Raw genomic sequence first — 18,727 nt, 5'->3', positions numbered from 1 at the left:
CAATGTGCCGTTTAATAGATCACATAGTGATGGAAATCAAGAGAGATCCTGAGGGTAGAGATGGACTTCACAGCATGCCACCAACAAAGCAGCTGTTTGCAGAATGGGAAACAGCAACAAGCCCTTGCAAACAAACAATGTGGAATTCTTGGGTATAAACAATGGCTTAAAAAAAAATAATAATAATTAAAACAAAAAAAAAGTCTTCTTTCGTCGTATTTCCAATGGCCTTGTCCTAATAAGAGTGCCTCTGATGCAAGGAAACATCCCCACAAAGGTGATCCTGAAAGCACATGTTCATTTGTGGCATCGGGGCTGCTTGTATATCTAGAAACCTGCATGGAAATGCCCATGCTTTAAATGAATAAATAAATGTGTGGAAAAAAAACCCACTGAAGTTAAAATGTTTTGGGGTTTTTTTTTTTTCTTTTCCAGAAAATGTGCTTTTCTGAGACTTTTATTCCCTTATTCATGGCTTTATCTTCTCTAGCTCCCAGCAAGCAGTCCCATGCACCCTCCAGAAAGGATCTCCTCAACAGACTCCACCCAACTGTGTTCCACCTTCTGGAGGAAAAGGAGGAAAGCTCTCCAATCTCTGACACTCACCAAATTATTTCAATGTTATCTATGTCTTATATGCCCCAGACTGTGTAATACTCCCATTCTAAGGCAAACCACAAGCATACTTGGACACTGCATATAGGAACACCACCAAGCTGTAGATCCTTTCTGTCTCCAGAAACCTGCCTAGTTTCCTTCCTACCACTTACATACACTCCAATCTTACATACACCTTTTTCCACACACTGCTGAACACATTTCTTCCAATAAACAGGTAAAAATCTCCCTTTCTCTTATCTTTTTGTACAACTTTAGAGGCCACAATACTTGCAAAACCCATTCCTAGCCGTAAACATTTTACCTTCCCCATTCCTTGCTCTATCCATTTTACTTTCTAGTTAAACCAACCACACCTGGAGATGCTGGAGAAAGAGATCCAAGCTATGGGTTTGTGCAAACAATCTTTCTGTACTTACTTCCAAGCACCCTTATTTCTCACTGCTGCTCCTGCTTGCTCTCAGCACCTCACAATGTTCTGAAGTTCATTTTTTGAATATTAATATCTCACCTGTCAACAACATGCAGACAACTCACAATTAAGGTCAGCTCTGCACCAGATTGTTTTCACAGAACCACAGAACGCTCTGAGATGGGAGGGACCTCGAAAGGCCCTCTGCTCCCACTCCCTGCAATGAACAGAGACACTCACAGCTCCATCAGTGCTCAGAGCCCCTCCAGCCTGACCTGATGTCTCCAGGGATGGAGCACCACCTCTCTGTGCAATCCGTGCCAGTTTTGCAGATCTGACTCAAACACAACACCCTCTGCAATGAGAATCTGATGTAGGATGGGGCACTAAAGTGGATGGTGCTACAGCAGACATGCTGCTGACTGCAGAGCTTAAGAAGTTGGCCGAAGGTATCCCAGAAAAAACACGTTTACTAACACAGAACAGGCCTAGCTTTAATCTTCCTCACACTTCTGATGTACCACAGCATTCCAGTTTGCCAAAATAATTGTTGAGCTTCATATGACTAACCGATCATTACAGGGAGAAAGAATTAAGATTGTTGTTGGGTTTGGTTTGGTTTTTCCCAGGCAGAGGGGAGAGGCTTTGAACAAAAGGAGATGTCTGTTTGGTTGGTCAACCACAGGGCACTCAAGGTTGGCAGGGACCTCTGGAGGTCGCCTTGTCCAAGTCTCCTGCTCAGACAGGGCCACCTGCAGCCAGCTGCCCTGGACCACGGCCAGCAGCTTTCTCTTACCTTCAGCTTTTGGGCTTCTCCCCTAACTTTCAGCAGCTCTGTGATAGAGTCCACAAAGCCCTGGTAATGGAAGTTGCACATTTTCTCAATCTCCCGATCGTGGTTTCTGATTCGTGCTTCCAATTTTTCCATGAAACGACCATGTTCCTCTCCATCATAAACAGACCTAAAAAAGAAGATGCCACCGTGAGTCAGGATTCCAAAACCTGTTAGCACCATTACAAGAAATAGCCAGAATCCAGTCTGTAAAAAAAAAAAAAAAAATTATTAAAGGGGAGAGGGAAGCTACAAAGGAAAAGTATCAGCTCTACAGCTGCCAAATCTCATTCCCCTTCCTATCCCTAAGCTTAAAGCTTAAGCCAAAGCACAATTCTGCTTTGGAATAAAGGCAAAAAGAGACACAGCTTCCTAAAACTACACGTGCCACCACGGTACTCTGCTATTCCTTGCATATTAGCAGAGCTCTGCTGGTGAAAGGTGAAAGCTGGAGACAGAGTGCCATCTAGTGCTGCCCCACAGCAGTGGAGCTCAGGGTGCTCAAAATGCATGGCCACAAACATAAAGAGTGGAGATGACAACTCATGTGCAAAAGGCAAACTAACATCTGTTAGGGGCTACAAGGTCTACCTGGGCCTCCTCCAGACTGAGCCATCCCATTCCCTCAGCTGCTCTCCGTAAGAGCTGTGCTCCAGACCCCTCACAGCTCCATTGCTCTTCTCTGCACACACTCCAGAACCTCAATGCGTTTCTCATAGTGATGGAACCAGAAGCTCAGAAGATACGAGAAGGTGACCCACACACAAGTTTGAACACATTGAACATATGCAGTTTCACTCAAAGGGTGGTGACACATTGGAACAGGCTGCCCAAGGAGGTTGTGGATGCCCCATCCCTGCAGGCATTTAAGGCCAGGCTGGATGTGGCTCTGGGCAGCCTGGTCTGCTGGTTGGTGACCTGCACATAGCAGGGGGGTGGAACTGGATGATCATTGTGGTCCTTTTCAACCCAGGCCATTCTGTGTTCTATGAGAGGCTCTGTCCCACCACACTCATGGCAGCAATGACCCCGCGATGGAAGGCTGTGCTGGCTGACACATCCCTCTGGTTTGCATTTCTGAACTATGCTGGCTAAATAAAACCATTGAAGAAGACTTGGAAAAGCTCTTGGATCGTATCGTGAGGTTTTGCAATTTTTGCACACGTGTTAAAACTCCATTTTGGTTTTACCAAAAGGTCAACTAGAAAAATCTTTCCAGAATATCCATCATAGACAAACGTCTCCATGAGAGCAGAGGTCCCAGCACAGCCTTACGTTACTGCAGTGTTCATCTGAAAATAGGCATGGATATTATGGAAAATGTCATTGTGGGAAGAGCAGTTGGGCACAGGGTGCTCAGGGAGTATAGGGTCACCATCCATGGAGGTGTTCCAAAACCACGAGGACATGGCACTGGGGATGTGCTCAGTGGGCACAGTGGGGTGGACTGGGCTTGGGAAGGCACTGGACACAAACCAGAGCACAAGAGGTCACCTCTGACCCCAGGAAGCACTTCTGTGCACCTTTACCCACCGCAATCACCGCTCCCAGCAATCAACACTAAGACTCCTGGTTTATTTACAAGACTGACTGATGGTTTGGCAAGGAAGGATCCAGTGAGGAGAGCCCAGCGTTGGGCCTTGAGGTGCTGCGGGGCTGGATGGATCCAGAGGAGCTCCATCCTCAGCCAGGTTGGGGTCCTGTAATAAGGTGGCAACACCAGATGTCCCAAACGCACTGCAAGAACACCCCAGGAGCTTCAAGTTACTGCATATACATTAATTAACAGCAGGAAATCTTTAGGAACTAACTCTGGAGGTCCTTCCTGCATCTCTCAAGCTCAGCAATTAACCAGAGGTGCTCCAGGCAGTTTTGGAGAATGAGAAGCTACAAGGCTGACCCTGCAACCTCACTCCCAATGAGAGCCGCCTGCCGCGTGGCTGCAGGACAGTGACTCCCAAGTAACCTAAATAAATTCAGCTGCAAGCACAGAGGAGGGAAATCTCCAGGGGCAAAATAAAAGAGATCTGGAACAATGCAAGGAGGACATTCTGGGGACAGTGGAACCGAAGGGACTTGCTTTTGTTTTCAATTAATAAGTGGAACAAATTCCTGAGTCTGTTGTGGACTTCAATTTTTTTCAGCCTCCCTCTCCCTCCTTTAAACTTGTGTAGTGGTTTTCATCCCTCAGAAACATTTTCTTCTCATTAAGCTACATAAAAGCATTAACAGTTTGTTTAATCTTCTTCTAACTTTTATAATAAACAAATTAACTACTGAGCAAAGCAGGAAAAAAAAAAAAGAACCAAGAGTGGTGCAACAACTCCACGGAAAAGAGGTCAAAGGAAGTTTGCAGGGCTGATACCTGCACTGCTAGCAGCATCCCATCACCACTGGAGCAGGGCTTAAGGGCACCACCGAATGCCACGACATGGCAGGACAACCCTGGTTAGCAGCAGGGAAGCTGCCCATGGGCACTTGATGTCAGCATGGCTGCAGGCAGGCCCAGGCTATCCCAGCACTTTGGAAGGATGGTGGTACAGAAAGCGACCGTAAACCACACACGTGCATGAGTCACAAAGCATCCGAATGCATCCCCAAACGATGCTGCTGCTTGTCAGTGACTGGGCTCGACCAGAAGGGGCTTTTCAACAGCGATTCCGCACAAATTTCTTCTGGGCCTGCTTTCCTTCAGTGGTTTAATTAGCAAATTGGAAAATGTAAGGCAGGCTGTGCTTCTGAAAGACGTCGGTGACACTAAACTGTAGGGAGTCAAAGCCTGCTGGGAGGCAGCAGTCCCTGAGGGGCTGGCAGAGGGAGCAGAGCTCAGGAAGTGTTGGTGCTAAAGGGCCATGACAGGACAGAGCCAGCTCGTGTGGGACACAGTCTCCATGCAGCTGATGGAACAGCTTTCAGAATTGCTGGAGAGGAAACAGGGAGGTGTGGGAGAAGTTCATTGGGCTTCCCCAAAGACAACGGGTCTGACCAGCTGTAAGGAGAGAACCCACATGAGCTCAACACGAGTTCAACACAGCAAAGTGCAAGATTTGGCACTTGGGCTGGAGGAATCCCAGGCATCCCTACAGACTGGAAGGAGCAGTCCTTGAGAGCAGCCCTGCAGAGAAGGTCCTGATGGATGGAAAACTGAACATGAGCCAGCAGTGTGCTCTTGCAGCTCGGAAAGCAAATGGTATCCTGGGCTCCATCAGAAGAGGGGTGGCCAGCAGGGACAGGGAGGTGATTGTCTCCCTCTACTCTGCCCTCGTGAGTCCCCGTCTGCAGTGCTGTGTCCAGGTCTGGAGCCCCCAGTACAAGAAAGACAGGGAGCTGTTGGAGAGGGACCACAGGAGAGCCACAGAGATGATCAGAGGGCTGCACCACCTCCCCTACAAAGACAGACTGAGGGAGCTGGGCTTGTTCAGCCTGGAGAAAAGAAGACTGTGGGTGACCTCACTGCAGCCTTCAGTACCTAAAGAGAGCCTACAAACAGGAGGGGAATCAACTCTTTGAAAGGGTAGATAACAGCAGGACAAGGGGAAATGGTTTGAAGTTGAGAGAGGTCAGATTTAGGTTGGATGTCACGGGGAAGTTCTTTACAGAGAGAGTGGTGAGGTGCTGGAACAGCTGCCCAGAGAGGCTGTGGATGCCCCATCCATCCCTGGAGGTGTTCAGCGCCAGGTTGGATGGGGCCCTGGGCAGCCTGGGCTGGTATGAAATGTGGAGGTTTGTGGCCCTGCATGTGGCAGGGGGTTGGAGCTTCATGATCCTTGAGGTCCCTTCCAACCCTGGCCATTCTAACTAGCATGCATTTGCCACAGAACTCAGACAAAGCCTAACTAACCTCACTGAGTTGGAACCACTCATCAAACCCTTGAAGAAGAGTCACTAACTCTGCCTTAAGCCTCTGTGATCCAAGACTGAGGTCTGGAACTCAAAACCCCTCCTTCCCCACAAATCTCAACCTCACCCCAGACTGCTGCTTTCTTCTGCAGTGCCGTCACTGCAAGCTTATCCTCTTTCTAACTATAGATGCCTACTCTGGGAAACTCATCTGGAGGATGCAGACAGCAACAGCATCACCACGAGGCAGGAAATGTGGATGAACAGGCAGCAGCATTTAGGATGTATGACCACTGAAGGAAGCCCAGACTCACATTCCCGTGCAAATATTTGCGTCTGTTGAAGAGAGGAAAAACAGTAATGGGCTTAAATTGCCCAGGAGGATTAGGTTAAACATTAGACACAAGGTTCTATAATTGTAATTCCAAAATAGATCATCTGGGCATGTTATGGAACTTGTTTAAATTGATCATTTCTAAGAATAAGTTAGAAAAATGTCAAGTGGGAGCAGATCAGACACATTTGCTCCTGGAGAGACCAAATACCTCCGCAGATGGGGAGAGGATGGAGTGGTGGCTTCTGGAGGTTATTTATGTTTAATAGGTCTGAAGAGAAGAGCTGGAACTGTTTGGAAACCACCTGATGTTGGGCAGGAATGGGGCTTTGGGCACCATGTCTCTCCGAGCTTTTACAAGAACTTCAAAGCACCCAAATCCACTTTCACTGATGGTGAAAGGACATTTTCCCATTTCCTTCATTTGTAGAAGATCAAGTCTTTGGTATTAAAATGCTCTAAAGCCTTCTCAGATGTTCACTTACGACAATAAAGACTTTCAGGCTATACATTGGAAAAATGGAGCCACCGTAAAGCCACAGCCATCTCCAGGGTAGAACAAAGCTGTTCTGTGCCAACAAGATCCTGAAGAAAACGACAAATAATTACCCTAATTGAAAATATAATGGAACAACTTGGTTATAATGTCCCTATTACAGAACGAACTTCGGATGATGAAAGGCATGAAGAGGGAGAGCTTGAAGCAATTAACGTTCGGCCTTGAGAAGAGCCAGGAAATGTAAGGAGCAACCCCATGCAGGCGAGCCAGAACAGCTCCAGCAAACACGAATGCCCCCAGCTGAGGAAAGTATGGAGAGAACTGGCCACGAGCAGAGCTTTCAACTTCTCTCCTTTTTTTCAAGTGAGCACAATGGAAACAATTCCCCCAAGAACAAAAGCGATGCGTCAGCAGGCCCTGCTCTCTCAAGCTCTTTCAAGTTGGAAGGACAGTTGATTCGCACCATGTGTAGGATAGGAATGCTAGCTAGAACCAAGCGAGATAAATTTCAGCCCGTCCAAGCTGGTTAACATTAAGGCAGAGATGAATCATCTTTACAACGCCTGTAAACAAGATGGTTTAAAAAAAGGAAGAAATGTAACGATACGCCCTAATCACACTTAGTTGCAGGAATGTACTATTGTTAGGAAAAGTGTTAAAATTAGGGGACAGACACAAACCTGCAAGGATCAGAGGATGTGGACTTGGAGCTACAAATGATGTGTGTCCCCCTCCTTTCCCATAGTGGTGTGCTGGCACAGTGAGTGCCTACAGCAGGGACCCAACCAACATATGTGGATGTGCTGCGGTGTGGGCTACCTTCCCTTGGTACCCAAAGCTGAGAAGGAAATAACAGCTCCAGGGCATGGAACTTGCAATTCCAGAGCTATGGGATGTACCAAAAAAACACCAGAAGTTCACAGGATGGAAACAGTGCCTTGGACATGGCAGGACACTGAGATCAGGGCGAAGTTCTTTCCTATGAGAGTGGTGAGGTGCTGGAACAGCTGCCCAGAGAGGCTGTGGATGCCCCGTCCATCCCTGGAGGTGTTCAAGGCCAGGTTGGATGGGGCCCTGGGCAGCCTGGGCTGCTATGAAATGTGGAGGTTGGTGGCCATGCATGTGGCAGGGGTTGGAGCTTCATGATCCTTGAGGTCACTTCCAACCCAACCATTCTGCAACTCTTTGATGATGATCTCTCCACTCAGCTTATACAGAAGGGAGACTGAGAGCCAATTAAATTAACAGACGCAAGCATATGCCACAAATAAACACATGGTAAAACTCCAAACAAAAAACCTGGCACTCACAGCCAGGCCAGGTACCAGGGAGCAGCTTAATTCAGACAGGGAAGAAAAGCTTGAGAGCATAACATGACTGCAAACTTAAGCCAGGCAAATTCAAAGCAGAAAGGAAAATAACATTTTGGCTTGTGTTCTCCCATTACCAACAGCAAATATCACCAGGGAAGCAATGGAGTCACTCTCATGAGGAACTCAATGCCTCCGAGGCTTCTGCATCCCTGCAAAATACATTAGGAAGATGTTCAAACCCAAATACACTTTGAGACAGAACCCAGAAGCATCAATACCAGTTTTAGCCCAGGATCCACACAGGTGACAGGATGTTATCTCCACTATCAGATCATCTTCCACTGAGGACAATAAGAGGCACCACCTAAGCAGGTGCAGCAGAATGATAACAGGACCAGCTGTGGCATCCCTCACTCTTCTCAGCCCACTTCCTATGATTACCCCCAAACCTGTCCCATTTTTGGGACTGCTCTGAACTTCTGCATTCCTGCAGCTTTTCCCCAGCTGAGGAGGAAGGAGCTGATATTGCAGTCTTTAATCACTCGGAAGGAGCGGCGCCAAGGAGCGATGAGATGTGGTTTTGTTTATTTTGGCAGACAGTTCTGCCATATATTCACACCTCAGCTATAACAGATTAGTCCAACAAAACATCAGAAAGCACCCAAATACTGGAAAGTAATTTCACATCGTGCTGCTGACGAGCGTTTCAATAGCAGAAAGCTTGAGACTGAAAGCATGTCTTCACTTCTAGCATTTCATATATTTATTTCACCTTAGTTACACAATTCCAAGACAAGGAAGTGCTTTGCAGGGTGGGTAAAGCACAAGTGCCCAGTAACCTGCCTACAAACACAGCATCCTTGAATCACAGCATCATTTAAGTTGGAAAAGACCTTCACAATCATCAAGTCCAACCATGTTCTGTGTATACAGTGATCTTGGAGGTCTTTTCCAACACTGGTGATGCTACAGAAGCACAGAATGGTTAGGGTTGGAAAGATCACCTAGTTCCAACCCCCTGCTATAGGCAGCGACACCTCCCTGTACACCAGGCTGCTCACAGCCCCATCCAGCCTGGCGCTGAGTGCTTCCAGGGGGAGATGGATGATTCTATACTCTGCCATATTCAATAGCTCTGCATGCTATGTTCACAGAGTTTTCTTGTGCAAAGGAGGCACAAAGATCAGTCAAGGGATGCACAAAGCACACACAAATAATAAAAATAATAATAAAAATCAGCACTTCGTATCTCCCACAAACACCACCCTATGGTATATTTTTTTCTAGAACCAGACACTGCCCACTTCCTATACAGTGAGGAGCAGTTATTCAGACTCTCCCCGGCCCTACAAAGACTTCCAAGAAGGATTTCTTCAAGGGATCACCACGAGCAGACAAAAACCAAGCAGTTGGAGCCAGCCTGGTCAGCAATTCTTGCACAGCATTGATTCTCATGGGTCAGCTTGCCTTTCAGAGTGAGATAGCTGGAGGCTCTCCTGTGATACATGGTGCAGATGCTGTTTCTCAGCTCCTCCCAGCTGTCTGGCCACAGACTGAGAAATGCCTCAGTCTGACTCAGCACTCAGACACTGAGCTGTTCTCCTTTTAAGAGCTGTTCTCCTATTCCTTTGGGAGACAGCAGTGGGATTGGGGATGTTTGTACAGTGCAGAAGACTGCTTAGTCCCAAGCAAAGACCTGTAAGAAAAGTGACACCCAGACTGTCGGGGACAGCCAAAGCAAGGCTATGGGGTCAGCAGCACTGCAGGAGCAATGTGAGAGCACGCTCTAAGCAATCTTTCAGGCCAGCATTCATCCAAAAGCAGCACAAAGAGAACAAGTCCCATGCAAGATGTGCTGACAAGAGCTTAACGCAGCAGACATGAAACAGAACAGCAGCAGCAGGCCAGTGACTAGAAGCATCTCTGTTGCCAGCAAAACCGACTTTTCCAAAGGTGAGCAAACAGCGAAGATGGTCCACATGTGCAGAAGTCTCACTTCAGATACAGGGAAATAAAGATTACTGGGAAGAGGCATGGCAACATTTTGCTCTTGAACTCACATGAAACCCAAAGGGGCTTTAAGGCAATGTGTTTGAGGAGAGACACAGCTCCGGCAGGACCTAAAAAGCTGATTAAAATCAAAATGAAGGTCAGAAGCAGGAACTGAAAGCAATGTGAAGCTGTACATCCCAGACATGGCGGCAATTTTATTTATTTCTGGGGTTGTGGACATCAGCAGCGCTCCCAGGGACCTTCTTACCTTCCCTCACAGCTCAGCAGCTTACGGAGCACATCAGAGCAGAGCTGAGAAGCAGACACACACACAGATCAAGGTAATTCAGAGCCACCGAAGGGACACAGCCCTGCTGACAGCAGCCCAAAGCCATCAGCCCGGCCCCTGGGCCAGCAGAGCTTTAAGTGGCACCGCCACCCTGTGTCACCGCAGCCGAACTGCACTGAGGCTCAGCTTCAAACAAGGCATAATTGGCTTTTTAGCATGCAGGCAAGCCAAGCAAAGCCAGCTTGGTGAGCTGGAAGGCCTCGTGTTGAACTCTGCATGCAGGGAGCCTGCAGCCAAGGGCTTCATGCTGTTGTGTAAGCCAGACACTGTTGGTTTCCTAAGCCTCCAAGCCAGACACAGAATCAGCAAGAGCAAAGTTCCCTCAGACTACTGAAACTTGAAGAGCAGAGTTAGCAAAACCCACTGGGAAACACAGCATCACCTCTGTGTTGAATGCCCTGTCCCTGGAGGTGTTTAAAGCCAAGTTGGATGGGCCCTGGACAGCTTGGTCTAGTATTAGATGTCAGCACATATGCTGCTGGTTTCAAAAGGAACAGAACTGGGCTGTGCTTCTTATAACCTGTGTAACTCTGTGCCCTGGTACTTCAAGTTACCAGGTGTGTCAGCACTTTCCATAACTCTACAGCCCCACAGATTGGTGGGACAGAAGATGTGCAAGCTTGCAATACTGTAGATTTGGGACGTTTGATTGAATAATTGGTGTACATCTTATTAGAATTTTAATCAGATATAAAGTAGCCTAATCATCTTGCTTTTTGTAAGGAATGCTTGCCTTGTGCTTACATACATGGGTGAAGTTGTAAATAACTCATTGCTAAGGTCAGGTGATTACAGCCATTCTGGAGCTGAACCTGTGGAAAACAGCAGGACGTGCTAAATGCTCAACTTATAAATTACAAGTATCCCATTATTTTTTAAACTTGCATGGAGATTTTTTGCTTGGTCATTTCTTTTCTTTCTTTTGCTTATGATCCTTGTAGGGTTTTCATCATATAAAGGAGTATTAATATGGAAAGAAAGATTATTTCCAAGTACTGACTGAATACACAGTTATATTTCTAAAGCAGTAAATATCAGTGTGTAATGTCACTGCTGTCACTGTTGCACCAGACCTCAAGTCCACACAAATTTCATTTCAGACCCCTGCCAAGCACACAGATAACAGCCAGCTGTATCCGAGGTGGGCAAAGAAAACCTGGTATGGCACCAAGCACTGCAGCACCAGGGTAGGCTTCAGGGTATTTGAGCCAGCATGGGCAATGCAGCACTTGGATGGACAGAGTACAGTCAGGCAGATGGATTTCATCTTTGTAGGTCTCTTCCAAAGCTATTCTAATTACATCACCTGCATGATACAAGTTCTTTACTATGAGTGGTGAGGTGCTGGAACAGCTGCCCAGAGAGGCTGTGGATGCCCCGTCCATCCCTGGAGGTGTTCAGGGCCAGGTTGGATGGAGCCCTGGGCAGGTATGAAATGTGGAGGTTGGTGGCCCTGCGTGTGGCAGGGGTTTGGAGCTTCATGATCCTCGAGGTCCCTTCCAACCCTGGCCATTCTGCGATTCTATGATTCCTCGTTCCATCTCAGCAGAATCAAAGAATTGAGTTCAAAAGGGACCTTTCAAGGCCAGCTGGTCTTACTCCCTGTGATGAATTGGGATACTCACAGCTTCACCCCCCCAAAGTAATGGCTGTTTCTGAGGGTGGACAGTGATAGGACAAGGGGGAATGGTTTTAAACTGAGACAGGGGAGGCTTAGGTTGGATATTAGGAGGAAGATTTCCACTCAGAGGGTGGTGATGCACTGGAACAGGTTGCCCAAGGAGGTTGTGGATGCCCCATCCCTGCAGGCATTCAAGGCAGCCTGGTCTGCTGGTTGGTGACCCTGCACATAGCAGGGGGTTGAAACTAGATGATCATTGTGGTCCTTTTCAACTAAGGTCAATCTGTGATTCTATGAAATTCAACAGCTTCCAGCCAACGGAGCAGTTTCAGCACAGGAGAACCCCAGTCATAACAGGCTGTCCTGGCATTTTATTTCCTAAAATGGAGCTGCTATAATGAGCCCAAGTTGCCCACGCTGCCTGCACAGGTAAAGGTACGAGTGCCCACGTGTAAGGCTGAGCAGCACCAGGCAAGAGCTGGGGAAACTACAGCCTTCCCAGGCCACACACACACCCCTACCACAGCCCAAAAACCCATGTCCAAGTTGTTCAAAGGGTCTCATCCTTTCTTCTCTCCCTGTTTGCAGGAGCCCATTGCCAACGATTGTTCTCAGCAGCGGGGAAATTCCCTCGTGTGCTCCCAAAGGCAGTGGTTGCTCATGAGCTATCCAAACTCAACTCCCACCAGCCCTCCCCATCTGATGGCAATTGTCACAACGGGGCTGAGTCATACTTACACCCTCCTTCTCCTCCTCCTCTCAGACATGGAGACATTTCCCGATTCCAAACAAGCATGCTAATTACAATTAATTGCAGTGAACTGTAATTGGGTTTTTTCTTAACTGGCAACAAACCAGTTCATAATGCATATAACCAGGGGGCTTGGGGAGAAGAAAAACCAAAGCAGCAGTGCTGGCTGATTTAAGATTTATGCTTTAAGAACACAATTCTCCATCACTTTAATAGTGCAGTGGCAGTAGGACAGCACAGAGAAAATTAGCAAAATGAACATTTGCACACAGACACTAAGTAAGACAGAATGGTGAGCCTATATACGTAACATCTACATAGAAATAAGGGCCAAAAGAGGTCACTATTAAGAGACCATTCAATCAGAGAGAGAGAGAAGCAAAGGAAAGGTGACTTTTGTTGCACACGTCAGCCTTTGGGCAGATGCACTGAGACCCATGTTTCAGCAGCTCAGCAATGCAGAACAATATTGGCTCCTCTCCAAAATCCAAAAGTAAGTGGCCATAGCCACTCAAAATACAGTACTCCCCAAGGCAAACCTTGCTGGTCCCCAGCTGACATACATCTTTGGGTATATAAAAGGACAGGGAAAAGCAGCAGGTTACCAAGAGACAAAAACAGTGATAATCCTACAGCACACAATCTCACACCTCAGCCAAAAATCTCACTGTGCAAACAGAGCCAGTTGTTACTGCAAGGATTGCAGGACTGAACAGCCTGATAGTGCTGCTGAGCAGCTCTGATAAGGGCTCTGTGCTGAGCTGTCCTTTGCTTGCAAGCCCAGCAAAGCAAACACAGTGATTCAAATGGAACAGCTGTGGCTCAGGAAGATCCTGAACCTCTTCAATATGTGAAGGGAAAGAGTTTTTATATTAATAACAAGAGATATGTCCTCTTGAAGGACCTGCAGTGGGAGGTTAGACCGTCCCAACGACTGGAAATGATGCAGAGGCTGTAAAATGATTCGGGACACCCACAGGCTGTACGCTGCCCACACACAGATGTGTCCCATGGGATTTGGCCACACTCCCTTCAGCAGAAGGGCAGTTCCATGACTGCAGGCTCCACCACTCCTCCTCATCTCGGCCAAGCAACAGTACTGCAGTTTGCCACTTGATGGCACCAAAGGAAATCCTAAATTTTCATGTGCTGACAACGGATTTAGAAGAGACAGTGAAGGGCTAAAGCCTTAGAAAAGGTTATACACAATATATATAAAAACACACACACAGGAGACTGTTTCCTAGCCTGTAATACTCCTATCCAGTATAAGGGAGAGCAGAAGGAGCCAGCCTTGAGCAGGAGGTGAGCACAGCACCAAGGTACTGGGTCACCTTGGCACAGGGATGTGGTGAGGTAACCTCCCTGGAGATGTTCCAGAACCATGGAGATGTGGCACTGGGGGATGTGGTCAGAGGGCATGGTGGGCTGGGTTGGGGATCTTCTAGGTCACTTTCAACCTTAATGATAACATAATCCATAGAATCATAGAATGGCCTGAGTTGAAAAGGACCACAAGGCTCATCCAGTTCCAACCCCCTGCTATGTGCAGGGTCACCAACCAGCAGACCAGGCTGCCCAGAGCCACATCCAGCCTGGCCTTGAATGCCTGCAGGGATGGGGCATCCACAACCTCCTTGGGCAACCTGTTCCAGTGCTTCACCACCCTCTGAGTGAAAAATTCCTCCTAATATCCAACCTAAACCTTCCCTGTCTCAGTTTAAAACCATCCCCCCCCTTGTCCTATCACTATCCACCTTCATAAGCAGCCATTCCCCCTCCTGTTTATCCGCTCCCTTCAAGCACTGGAAGGCCACAATGAGTTCTCCCCAGAGCCTTCTCTTCTCCAAGCTAAACAAGCCCAGTTCCCTCAACCTTTCTACACAGGAGAGGTGCTCAGGCCCTTCCCACAGGTTCCTCACTCAGCAAACAAAGTAGGACCAGGCTCTCCAATGAAGAGACCCACCTAAATATTCAGTCACTGCTTTCCCCAGAGCACTTGTGTGGTTGAAATGAACTGGCAACAAAAGGGAAAGTTAGAAAAAAGAAGTTTTTTTAAAAAAGCACAGATCTGACTTTGTTTTAAAAGCACATCATGTTTCAGAATACATATCACAGAATGGTCCAGGTTGGAAGGGACCTCAAGGATCATGAAGCTACAATCCCCCTGCCACACGCAGGGCCACCAACCTCCACATTTAACACCAGCCCAGGCTACCCAGGGCCCCATCCAACCTGGCCTTGAACACCTCCAGGGATGGACGGGGCATCTACAGCCTCTCTGGCAGCCAGTATCCATCTGGGATATGTTTCTACTTGTGCCATGTACCTGAGAATCAGGCACTCGCTGGTTCTTTAAAAGGATTTAGTAACAAGTGCCAGACTGAGAAACAAGCATGAAGATTTTACCTCCAATTTATGTCTGCTGTTATTAGAGCAGACAGCTTGCTGTGTTACAGCTTAATGAAAAACCCATGCTGAAAGTTAAAACCCAAAATACAAAGCAAACTCGTTCTGTACGATGGACAGAGACAGCCACAGCCATTCATCTTCAGTCATACATCAGCCAGGACAGCCAGAGAAACAAAGCTTCTTGTAGAAGGACAAACAAGAAACCATAGGGACAAATTAGCTTTACCACAACGGAGAGTGCTTTGTGGACTCCTGCTCAGTGAGGGCATGAAGGCTGTGCTCAAACAGCATGTGCTCATCTGGGAACTTGCTGTGCAGTGGGACAGTGTTGGAACCCAGAACTACAAGGAGAACTTCAGACCCAGTCCATTGTGCTGACACTGTTAATAGATAGAAAACACCAACCTGTGTATAGACAGGGGATGCTGATTTTTAATTGCAAGGTTCACAGAAAATAAGAGTAATGCAGAAGCAGGCAGACATCATCCCTTGTGGTACAATCATCCTCAGGGGTTGGATGATGACATAACTGGTTTGCAGGGATCTGCTTTGGGTTTTCCCTCAAGGTTAATGCTCATAGCAGCACTCCTTTGCTGCTTGATGCAAGTGTGGTGGCACTACTGATGTAGCAGATCTATATGGAAAACTGGGAGGAAAAAAAAAAAAGGACAAGTTGGGAGGAATTCAGAAATACTGATTCAAAGCTCAAGGAAGGAAGGTTTAGATCAGAGTGGTGAGGTGCTGGAACAGCTGCCCAGAGAGGCTGTGGATGCTCCGTCCATCCCTGGAGGTGTTCAAGGTCAAGTTGGATGAGGCTCTGGGCAGCCTGGGCTGGTATGAAATGGGGAGATTGGTGGCCCTGCATGTGGGAGGGGAGTTGGAGATTCAAGATCCTTGAGGTCCCTTCCATCCCAGGCCATTCTGTGATTCTGTGAGAACTGAAGCCAGGCAAATTCCCCTCCCTGGAGCAAGACACTAAGAGAGCAATCTGCTTGTAATAAAGAATCAATGGAGAAAACGAACTTTCCATCACAGCATCCTTTACAGTGATGCTCATCCCAGCCTGAAGCTGTACTCAAGCTCAAGCAAAGGTCACAGCCTTTATTCGGGAATATACAATCTACACTGTGCAAAGGTCAGAGAAGATAAATTAATAGTTCCTTCAGCCTTTAAAAAAAAAAAAAGAAAACAAAACCCTATCAACGCTGCCAAGGAAAGCAGAGTGCTGTGAAGGGAAGCTGAAAGCCGCCACACAGAATGCTGCAGTAGGCATCCATCCATCAGCTTCCACATTGAGATCGCCCTTCTCAAAGATGCAGCTCAGTATTCCAGGTCAGCAAACCATTCAGATTTAACATCCACCTCCTTACTGCTAAGCTGCACCGACCCTCACCCCTCTATGGAGGGAGTGGGCTCCACCACACTGATGGCAGTGGTGTGAATTGGGTCTGAACTGAGCCTGGAGCTACATAAAGCACCGTCACTCAGCATTCCTTAACAACCTGTGGATGGATATTTGCACTCCTTACACCCAACAGCCCAATCAACAAAACACTTGATGACTCTATAAGATTGCCCATGAAGACTGGAAAAAGACCTCCAAGATCAACGCTGATGCCAATGCATCCCCCCCATGCAATAGATATCAAAAACAGTCATTTCAAAATACAAGCAGCTCAGGTTGGGTTTTTTTTTTGTTTGTTTGTTTTTAAGTGCTTTCAGCAAAAAATGAATCCTAATAGCCCCAAATGATGGCACCTCAAGTATAAGGGTTCCTAGAGAGTTTTTAGGCTCCAGTACTGTGTGCTGCTCCACATACAGCTATCACTGCAGCGGAACAAAGCAACTCTCTGCAGCTATTTAGGACAGGAAGCAAAGGGTGGTGTGTCCAACTGATAGTGCAAAAGGAATTTTAAAAAGGCAACGTGTAACATCTCAGGCCTAGGGCCAATTTGCTTCAAAGGATCTCAGTGTCCCCAGTGGGAAAATTAAGAAGAAAAAGCAGACACGAAGAAAACAAAGAAGTGATGCACGGAGCTCTGACACTCATCTCTCACCCACAGCAGGAGGCAGCCACAATGGGTCAGCTGTCAGTTCACTGACAGAGCTTAGAGACTGAAAGCATTATCATAGACACATAGGATGGCTTGGGTTGGAAGGGACCTCCCAGCCCTCCCAGCCCCACTCCATCCAGCCCCCCAGCAGCTCAGGCTGCCCAGGGCCCCATCCATGGCTTTGGGCACCTCCGGGGATGGGGCATCCTCATGCTGATGGAAGCAGATGGGTCCAGAGGAGGGCCACAAAGATGATCAGAGGGCTGGAGCACCTCCCCTACGAAGACTGGCTGAGGGAGCTGGGCTTGTTCAGCCTGGAGAAGGCTCTAGAGACCTCATTGCAGCCTTCCAGTACCTAAATAGAGCTTATAAACAGGAGGGGAACCAGCTTTTTACATGGTTTGATAATGACAAGGCAAGCAGGAATGGCTTTAAAATAAAAGAGGGGAGATTTAGGTTAGATGTGAGGAGGAAACTCTTCACTCTGAGATGAGGCCCTGGCTCTGATGTCCAGTGAGCTGTGCTGCCCTATCTCTGGAGGGACTTTAAAGCCCCTTCCAACCTTACCATTCTGTGACTCCTTTCACACTGTTGCCTTGTCAAAATACGTGTGTCATTCAGCAGCCATTTAGAGTCCTTCCTTGAGAGGAAAAAATAAAGCCCTGACTTTTCCTGTTTGGGAAGCGGGCAGGAGGAAAAACATAGTAGTGCACTGCTTCAAGTTAAAACAAATAACAAAAAAAAAAAGTCATCAACACAGAGCAGGATGTGTAAAAATAGGGCTGCTGATTAGATGAGGACAATCGACTGTTTATGAGTTCCACCTCCCATGCTCAGACTGGGCTTGTCCCTCTCACGCCGTGCAGCTGGCCAGCCTTCACCCAGCTCCTGCCCATAGAGGAGGCTGTGGTTCCCAGCTGACATCCCATCCGAGCAGCATGTAGATCAAAACAAGCCCTGCACAGCTGTTATGGGTGCTAAGGGAGCAGCCCCAGCTGCAGCAATGCCTTACCTGCCCTATCAGGCAAACAGCCTGATTTTGGAAGCTCTCCATTTTGTTTGTCTCCAAGCTTCCATCAGCTCCCGCATCACCTCTCACCTTCTGCATCCCATTCAGGACAACAACAAAAATTCCTCAAAATGCCAACCTATTGCACACAAAGGACATGCAGATGATTGGGGCTGTGTGTGGAGCTGACCTCATGCTCCCTGCCCACCCCTGGGGACCGGTTATTTTCAGCTGGCTCAGACGGGGAAGCGTACGGCTGAGCAATCAACTTTGCATGGCTTCAAGCATGAGCTGCTCTAAAAATATGATCCACGTTAAGGAGACTCAAAAAAAAGCACGCCAAGAGCTCATTAAAGAGCAGAGGAAAGTCTGTCGAAGTGAAAAAACAGCCCTCCTGCTTGTGTTTCAGGAGAGAGAAGGAGAAGGGTTTCCACAAAGAGCCTCAAGCACAGAGGTTTAAGAATTCAATCACATAAAGAGGTAAATAAGATTTTCTAGCAGAAAGAGGCCACACTACCTGAATTGAGCAGTCACGCTCGCATCTAAATCCTCTGAACAAAGAGGAAACAACCTACCAGGAACCAGGAAATACTTGCAATTTTTTTGCTATTTTAAGGATGCAAATTGTCCCAAAAATAAACATAAAAAAATAGAACAAGAGCAAACCATTTGTCCTCACATTCATTAAACC

At 47.4% G+C, this 18,727-nt stretch overlaps 1 protein-coding gene across 6 annotated transcripts in view; it reads right to left on the bottom strand.

The window, feature by feature from the left end:
• The window catches only part of EXOC6B (exocyst complex component 6B), a 242,439-nt gene that overhangs the window by 211,361 nt on the left and 12,351 nt on the right, over positions 1-18,727 (bottom strand). For all 6 annotated transcript variants that reach the window (XM_090139927.1, XM_090139931.1, XM_031588119.2 and 3 more), the window contains one exon: positions 1,827-1,992. In XM_090139927.1, coding sequence (XP_089996053.1) covers positions 1,827-1,992 — 166 coding nt within the window. The remainder of the gene's footprint in view (positions 1-1,826; positions 1,993-18,727) is intronic.

The sequence above is a fragment of the Phasianus colchicus genome, chromosome 4 (genome assembly GCF_987193195.1).
Source record: "Phasianus colchicus chromosome 4, bPhaCol1.hap1.1, whole genome shotgun sequence".
NCBI classification, from domain to species: Eukaryota; Metazoa; Chordata; class Aves; order Galliformes; family Phasianidae; genus Phasianus; species Phasianus colchicus.
This window is presented reverse-complemented; position numbering and strand designations above follow the sequence as displayed.